Source organism: Stigmatopora nigra, chromosome 11, assembly GCF_051989575.1.
Source record: "Stigmatopora nigra isolate UIUO_SnigA chromosome 11, RoL_Snig_1.1, whole genome shotgun sequence".
Classification (NCBI taxonomy): domain Eukaryota; kingdom Metazoa; phylum Chordata; class Actinopteri; order Syngnathiformes; family Syngnathidae; genus Stigmatopora; species Stigmatopora nigra.
This window is the reverse complement of record NC_135518.1, coordinates 14,526,338-14,534,603: the sequence shown is the minus strand read 5'-3', so window position 1 is coordinate 14,534,603 and position 8,266 is coordinate 14,526,338. Positions and strand designations below refer to the sequence as shown.

The 8,266-nt window shown below is 36.4% G+C and overlaps 1 protein-coding gene and 1 long non-coding RNA gene across 2 annotated transcripts; one reads left to right on the top strand and one right to left on the bottom strand.

Moving 5' to 3' along the window:
• Positions 1-3,573: 3,573 nt before the first annotated feature.
• On the bottom strand, positions 3,574-6,507 carry rgcc (regulator of cell cycle). The gene is made up of 6 exons (XM_077728574.1): positions 6,492-6,507; positions 5,117-5,333; positions 4,871-5,044; positions 4,468-4,551; positions 4,259-4,321; positions 3,574-4,173 (listed from the first exon to the last, which is right to left on the bottom strand). The coding sequence occupies exons 2-6, from the start codon at positions 5,178-5,180 to the stop codon at positions 4,166-4,168; spliced, it is 393 nt and encodes a 130-aa protein (XP_077584700.1). The 5' UTR covers positions 5,181-5,333; positions 6,492-6,507; the 3' UTR covers positions 3,574-4,165.
• LOC144204525 (uncharacterized) lies at positions 4,759-8,265 on the top strand. Its single transcript, XR_013327906.1, has 5 exons — positions 4,759-4,773; positions 5,673-5,726; positions 5,946-6,177; positions 7,388-7,533; positions 8,189-8,265. It is a non-coding gene; the product is annotated as an uncharacterized LOC144204525 (long non-coding RNA).
• The last annotated feature ends 1 nt before the right edge of the window (position 8,266 follows it).

Below are 8,266 nucleotides of genomic sequence, written 5' to 3'. Positions count from 1 at the left end.
AGTAAGGCTTTTTATCGCAAAAAAACGACATAGTATAGTAAGGCTTTTTATCGCAAAAAAACAACATAGTATAGTAAGGCTTTTTTTCGTAAAAAAACGACATAGTATAGTAAGGCTTTTTTTCGCAAAAAAACGACATAGTATAGTAAGGCTTTTATCGCCAAAAACGACATAGTATAGTAAGGCTTTTTATCGCCAAAAACGACATAGTATAGTAAGGCTTTTTTTTTGTAAAAAAAAACGACATAGTATAGTATGGCTTTTCATCGCAAAAAAACGACATAGTATAGTAAGGCTTTTTTTCGTAAAAAAACGACATAGTATAGTAAGGCTTTTTTTCGCAAAAAAACGACATACTATAGTAAGACTTTTATTTCTTCAAAAACAACATAGTATAGTAAGGCTTTTTTCGCAAAAAAACGACATAGTATAGTAAGGCTTTTTTCGCAAAAAAACGACATAGTATAGTAAGGCTTTTTATCGCAAAAAAACGACATAGTATAATAAGGCTTTTTATCGCAAAAAAACGACATAGTATAGTAAGGCTTTTTATCGCAAAAAACGACATAGTATAGTAAGGCTTTTTATCGCCAAAAACGACATAGGATAGTTAGGCTTTTTTTCGTAGAAAAACGACATAGTATAGTAAGGCTTTTTATCGCAAAAAAACGACATAGTATAGTAAGGCTTTTTATCGCAAAAAAACGACATAGTATAGTAAGGCTTTTTTTTCGTAAAAAAACGACATAGTATAGTAAGGCTTTTTTTCGCAAAAAAACGACATAGTATAGTAAGGCTTTTATCGCCAAAAACGACATAGTATAGTAAGGCTTTTTATCGCCAAAAACGACATAGTATAGTAAGGCTTTTTTTTCGTAAAAAAAACGACATAGTATAGTATGGCTTTTTATCGCAAAAAAATGACATAGTATAGTAAGGCTTTTTATCGCAAAAAAACGACATACTATAGTAAGACTTTTATTTCTTCAAAAACAACATAGTATAGTAAGGCTTTTTTTTTGTAAAAAAACGACATAGTATAGTATGGCTTTTTATCGCAAAAAAACGACATAGTATAGTAAGGCTTTTTATCGCAAAAAAACGACATAGTATAGTAAGGCTTTTTTTTCGTAAAAAAACGACATAGTATAGTAAGGCTTTTTTTCGCAAAAAAACGACATAGTATAGTAAGGCTTTTATCGCCAAAAACGACATAGTATAGTAAGGCTTTTTATCGCCAAAAACGACATAGTATAGTAAGGCTTTTTTTTCGTAAAAAAAACGACATAGTATAGTATGGCTTTTTATCGCAAAAAAATGACATAGTATAGTAAGGCTTTTTATCGCAAAAAAACGACATACTATAGTAAGACTTTTATTTCTTCAAAAACAACATAGTATAGTAAGGCTTTTTTTTTGTAAAAAAACGACATAGTATAGTAAGGCTTTTTATCGCAAAAAAACGACATAGTATAGTAAGGCTTTTTTTTCGTAAAAAAACGACATAGTATAGTAAGGCTTTTTTTCGCAAAAAAACGACATAGTATAGTAAGGCTTTTATCGCCAAAAACGACATAGTATAGTAAGGCTTTTTATCGCCAAAAACGACATAGTATAGTAAGGCTTTTTTTTCGTAAAAAAAACGACATAGTATAGTATGGCTTTTTATCGCAAAAAAATGACATAGTATAGTAAGGCTTTTTATCGCAAAAAAACGACATACTATAGTAAGACTTTTATTTCTTCAAAAACAACATAGTATAGTAAGGCTTTTTTTTTGTAAAAAAACGACATAGTATAGTATGGCTTTTTATCGCAAAAAAACGACATAGTATAGTAAGGCTTTTTATCGCAAAAAAACGACATAGTATAGTAAGGCTTTTTTTTCGTAAAAAAACGACATAGTATAGTAAGGCTTTTTTTCGCAAAAAAACGACATAGTATAGTAAGGCTTTTATCGCCAAAAACGACATAGTATAGTAAGGCTTTTTATCGCCAAAAACGACATAGTATAGTAAGGCTTTTTTTTCGTAAAAAAAACGACATAGTATAGTATGGCTTTTTATCGCAAAAAAATGACATAGTATAGTAAGGCTTTTTATCGCAAAAAAACGACATACTATAGTAAGACTTTTATTTCTTCAAAAACAACATAGTATAGTAAGGCTTTTTTTTTGTAAAAAAACGACATAGTATAGTAAGGCTTTTTATCGCAAAAAAACGACATAGTATAGTAAGGCTTTTTTTTCGTAAAAAAACGACATAGTATAGTAAGGCTTTTTTTCGCAAAAAAACGACATAGTATAGTAAGGCTTTTATCGCCAAAAACGACATAGTATAGTAAGGCTTTTTATCGCCAAAAACGACATAGTATAGTAAGGCTTTTTTTTCGTAAAAAAAACGACATAGTATAGTATGGCTTTTTATCGCAAAAAAATGACATAGTATAGTAAGGCTTTTTATCGCAAAAAAACGACATACTATAGTAAGACTTTTATTTCTTCAAAAACAACATAGTATAGTAAGGCTTTTTTTTTGTAAAAAAACGACATAGTATAGTATGGCTTTTTATCGCAAAAAAACGACATAGTATAGTAAGGCTTTTTATCGCCAAAAACGACATAGTATAGTAAGGCTTTTTTTCGTAAAAAAACGACATAGTATAGTAAGGCTTTTTTTCGTAAAAAAACGACATAGTATAGTAAGGCTTTTTATCGCCAAAAACGACATAGTATAGTAAGGCTTTTTTTTCGCAAAAAAACGACATAGTATAGTAAGGCTTTTTTTCGCAAAAAAACGACATAGTATAGTAAGGCTTTTATCGCCAAAAACGACACAGTATAGTAAGGCTTTTTATCGCCAAAAACGACATAGTATAGTAAGGCTTTTTTTTCGTAAAAAAAAACGACATAGTATAGTATGGCTTTTTATCGCAAAAAAACGACATAGTATAGTAAGGCTTTTTATCGCAAAAAAACGACATAGTATAGTAAGGCTTTTTTTCATAAAAAACGACATAGTATAGTAAGGCTTTTATCGCCAAAAACGACATAGTATAGTAAGGCTTTTTATCGCCAAAAACGACATAGTATAGTAAGGCTTTTTTTCGTAGAAAAACGACATCGTATAGTAAGGCTTTTTATCGCAAAAAAACGACATAGTATAGTAAGGCTTTTTATCGCAAAAAAACGACATAGTATAGTAAGGCTTTTATCGCCAAAAACGACATAGTATAGTAAGGCTTTTTATCGCCAAAAACGACATAGTATAGTAAGGCTTTTTTTTCGTAAAAAAAACGACATAGTATAGTATGGCTTTTTATCGCAAAAAAACGACATTGTATAGTAAGGCTTTTTATTGCAAAAAACGACATAGTATAGTAAGGCTTTTTATCGCAAAAAAACGACATAGTATAGTAAGGCTTTTTTTTCGTAAAAAACGACATAGTATAGTAAGGCTTTTTTTCGCAAAAAAACGACATAGTATAGTAAGGCTTTTTTCGCAAAAAAACGACAGAGTATAGTAATGCTTTTTATCGCCAAAAACGACATAGTATACATCTGGTAGAAACCATTAGCTGGATCAAATAGTTCATTTTTATTTTCGTCAGCCACGGAATTATTAGACGCTCGCTTTCATGAAACAAACCATACAGGAGGTACAAAAATATATTTCAGCAAAAAGAGCGAGACATTTACAAAGAGACTTCTTTGCTATTACAAATATATTCCTTTACAATAAAATAGTGGAGAGGGAAAATAAAGCAGTACCCGGCCTCCCCAACGTTATAGACACACACAAAAAGCATTATTAGCACAGCAGCGGTTTTAATATCATCCCTTGTATTTGCAAATATATTCCGTTTCTCACCAATGATGCCCCTTTGAGCCTTGCAGGTCAAAATGCCTCGGACCAGCCACTCGGTTTATACTTCAAAATAAATAATGATGAGTTATTATATTCCAGTGTGGATGAATAACGTCCAGTCATTGAATAGCACCTCCCATCAATCACCCCAACGGACAGGCTCTGTCGCCGGCTAGGTGTCCGCTACGTATCCTTTGGACGGTTGACTTGGGGGTGGGGGTCACAGGGGTCACGACAGGGGGGGGGCTCCCGTCTCCCGTCTAGCTTTGGGCGCCGTGATCCGAGAGGAGCATTGGCGTCACATGTCTGTGGGCGGATGGGAAAAGAAAGCGTGAGTTGAGTGGCTACCCTGGTAAACGGGCTCGGAATGGCCGCCGGCTTGCTTACTTACTTTCTAACGTCTTGTCCAAGTCGGCGATGAAGTCCTCTAGTTCTTTGGTGTCGCCCATTTTGGCTGTGGGGAAAAAAAACAGGGACTTACTTCCTTTTTTCACAAAAAAAAAACGTTGCCGGACTTGTGGCCTTGAAGTTTTAGGTCTGCTTTAAGCACCTATTTTAACCCTCCAATGACAATAGATCTCTCTGGTATTAATTGCTCACGTTTGGGGGAGAAGGGGCTGGGCGAATGGAGTCTCTCGTCACTCGGGCTTGAACTCGGGCTGCTTCGCCCCAGCGAGTCGGCGCCTGATGGAGTAGACACACAGACAGACGTAAGGCCACGCTTAGGAGAAATCATCATCATGGGACCTTTCTGGGCGTCTTTCGAAATGTTTGACCCCGTTGCGTTTTTTTGTCAGAATGACCTCAAATGTTTACATCTTGTGTAGAAACGTTTCAAGTTTTTGTGTGTAACGTTTGTCATTTCTCTCTTTTCAGGTTGGGAAATGCCCTTCTTCAAATGACCAGGTACAGTAAGGCTTTTTTACTTCAAAAAATGACCATGTATACTGAAGCTTTTTTTTCGTAAAAAAACGACATAGTATAGTAAGGCTTTTTTTCTGACCGTCAGTGTCGGTGTCGATGTCGCTGACGCTGGCGCTGCTTCGTCTTTTAGCGAGGCGCAGGTGCTCGTCGTAGCGAAAGTGACGCTTCTCCAGCGGGGAGCTCAGGTCCTCCATCACGGCGTCGAACTCGCACAGTACGTCGTCCAGGCCGTCCACGTCCACTGCCAACTTGGCTGCTCTCAAAAAAGTCAAAGTCAATTTAAGCCAGGGCAAAACAAAACGTGCCTATAGTCGACTTGACGTACCTTTGCGCACTAACTTGGGCGACTTCATTCCGGTCTCGCTCAAAGTATCGGATCGGAGGGGCATGTAGAATTTCCCGTGCTGGTTCCTTCCTTCCTTCCTTGTCCCGATGCTCTCGGGGGGCAAAGTGCGCCTTTTCAAGAGTCTGCCAGGCGGCCAAGCCTCCCGAAGTTGGGCGGGGTCACTTCATATCTTTGCTCCGAGAATTGACACTGGCGTCTAAGTCATAACAAAAAAAAAAAAAAAAAAAAAACGAGTAAACAAGTCGCATGACGCGTCCTGGGTTATTTGTAGCCGTCAGCTTCCCCCATTGAGGAAATACCCACGGAATCCCCACTGCCAAATGTGCTTTCTGCACCAAATACATCCGCATTTGCTATTGATCTCTGCGAGCTGCGTTAAAATGCTTCAAAAATGAGAGCCTGTTAAGACAAATGGCACTGAGAATGGATTAGTGACGGTGGAAAATAGACGTTATATGTGATAAAATAGTGGTCTCACAAAGAGCAATAACAAATGACAAAAAAAATAATCCATTGGCTTTTTTTCCTGGTACAGAAACGACTATGTGATGGATTTCTTTGGAGGAATTTAACGGAGGGAAATAACCATGTGAGGAGGCCGCTCTATCTGCTGGTCACAAAATGTACTACACAATATAGAGTCTACCTCTTTGGCAAAGTATGATTGTTCAAATTAGAAATAGCTATCATCGCCAATGATCCCTCTAAACTGCGCACTACTTTCGTCTTCGCCACGCACAAGCAATCATATAACAAAATAAAATACAAACTTTTATTGTCTGTGTAATGCGTACTGTTTGTTTCATAGCACCAAGACTACAAAACTCCCTACGTCATCTTCAAAACATAGACAACAAGTTGGGAGGGGACAAAGCACCTCTTGGAGCGCGGTAAGCAAGCCACCATCTTTCAATGTAGAGGGCCCATATGGGCGCGGTTACGCCGATTGTCGCCGGAAGAGAGTTAATTTGGCGCTTGCGCATTAACTCTTTCTTTTTGGAACGCTTTTCGACCGTAATGGCCGACAGCACGCCAACGAGGTAAGGAATACAGCGATTCACTGGCGTTTTCATAACGCTATCGGGAGATTTTTCAGCAATCTATCGAGTCCAAAACGCCAACAAATCTATTAGTTTAATGCCAGGTTTAGCACACCGTCGACATTTGAAGTTTGGGCTTCTTTTCCCCACCGGCTCGTTGCCATCTGTCGATAGTTAGCATTAGCGTCACGATTTGACTTAAAAATTATTATGTCCGTTTTCTCTCCATTATTGAGTCGTGTAGCAAGACTTTAAATTTAATCAAACAATGCCGAGACCTCAACCGACAGTTTGCTAGGTAGATAAATGCTCACTCTAGAACAGGGGTGTCAAACATATGGCCCGCTGGCCGGGTCCGTACCGTCTGGTGGTTTGGTACGGCCCGGGGAAGAAAGCTGCATTGTATAAAAAAAATTAAAAAAAAAAATTCTTTCAAATTTGCAGTTCCAGTATTATCCACTAAGGGGCGCAGTGTCTAGTTCGTGCAGACAACATGAATTGACATTTATGTTATGTTATTCTCTTGTTCATAATGTAAAAGGAAAATTCTGTTAGTAAACATTTTGATAATTTACTCATTCTTTGCACTAATTATTAGTATTAGTAACTAATACCAAGGTAAAGATTGGGCTTATTGTTAGTTCTATATAATTTTGCAATGAGTTTACTGGTCCGGCCCGCTGAACCTCAAATTAAACTGTTTTCGGCCTCCAGACCAAAGGGAGTTTGACACCCCTGCTCTAGAATGACATTCAGGGGCACAATTTAGTTCCTGATGTGTTGTATGTAATGCTAGTTTTCATTGCGAGTGTTAAACACTTGTTTCCGATTTGAAATTGTTCCGTTTTTACACACACAAAAAAAACTTCAACAAAACTGTTAAGCCAATTTCTCCTAGCTGTTAACGTCAGTCTGTATATTTAATCGCCGCATTTAAAACTGTTAAGCCAACTTTCTCCTAGCTGTTAACGTCAGCCTGTATTTTTAATCGCCTTGTCTGGAAAAGGGAAAATAACACTCGCCAACTTATTGTCATTTAAATTTCTTGTAAGATTTGTCGATCCCGCAATTGTTTGGCAACCCCCAAATACCTCAGTTAAATTAAGTTTTCCCTGTTTAGCATCAAGATAATACTTCAATAAAAAAATAAATCTACCTGTTTAATCTCCAGGCTCTTTATATGTTAACTTGTGCCTTTTTTTGCATGCAGCAGACCTGAGAGATGTTCCTCGCATATTGCCCACTTGAAGACGACTCACCTTACTTCTGAAAATTCCAAATAAATAAAAGCCTAGTTCATCATGATGATGTTTCACTGGCCATTCATTTCCACAATTCTTTGACTAGATCTTTAAGGTAAGAATGATCTCATTTCATGTTAGAGCGGGAATTTGCCCCAGTTTTTTTCCTCCAGAATTTATTTTCTAAGTGTTTCTCCCAGTTTTTTTCCCCAAACGTTTATTCTCCATTTTCTTTCCAAGATTTATTTTCTCCATTTCTGTTTATTCCCCATTTTCTTCCAAAATATTATTATTTGTTCCCCCTTTTTCCCAAATTTATTTTCTAAGTGTTTATTCCCTCTTCAAAACAATTCCCCCAGTTTTTCCTTATTTATACCAGTTTTCTCCCCTAAATGTTTATTCCCTGTTATTCTCCCTAAGTGTTTATCCTCCCAGTTTATTTCCCTAAGTGTTTATTCTCCCAGTTTATTTCCCTAAGTGTTTATTCTCCCAGTTTATTTCCCTAAGTGTTTATTCTCCCAGTTTTTCTCTCTAAGTGTTTATTCTCCCAGTTTATTTCCCTGAGTGTTTATTCTCCCAAATTATTTCCCTAAGTGTTTATTCCCCCAGTTTTTTTTTCTCTAAGTGTTTATTCTCCATTTTTTTCCTGTGTTTATACCTCCAGTTTTTATTTTGTTTTTTATGTTTATCCCCCCTGCTTTTTTAAAAATGTTATTTTCTAAGTGTTTTGCTGTTTTTAGTTTAACTACTAATGTTTTCTTTATCTGCAGGTGAAGAATGATCACATCAACTCCTAAGTATGCATAAGTGCAAATGTTTACTTGTAAATAAATTATTTTAACTTTGAT

Bases quoted from the DNA above. Each gene is read 5' to 3' on its own strand.
- rgcc (XM_077728574.1), bottom strand. From the start codon at position 5,180: ATGCCCCTCCGATCCGATACTTTGAGCGAGACCGGAATGAAGTCGCCC. The intron at 5,045-5,116 runs GTACGTCAAGTC...TTTTGAGAGCAG, and splicing joins GCCCAAGTTAGTGCGCAAAG to CCAAGTTGGCAGTGGACGTG. The intron at 4,552-4,870 runs GTCAGAAAAAAA...CTACTCCATCAG, and splicing joins CATCGACACCGACACTGACG to GCGCCGACTCGCTGGGGCGA.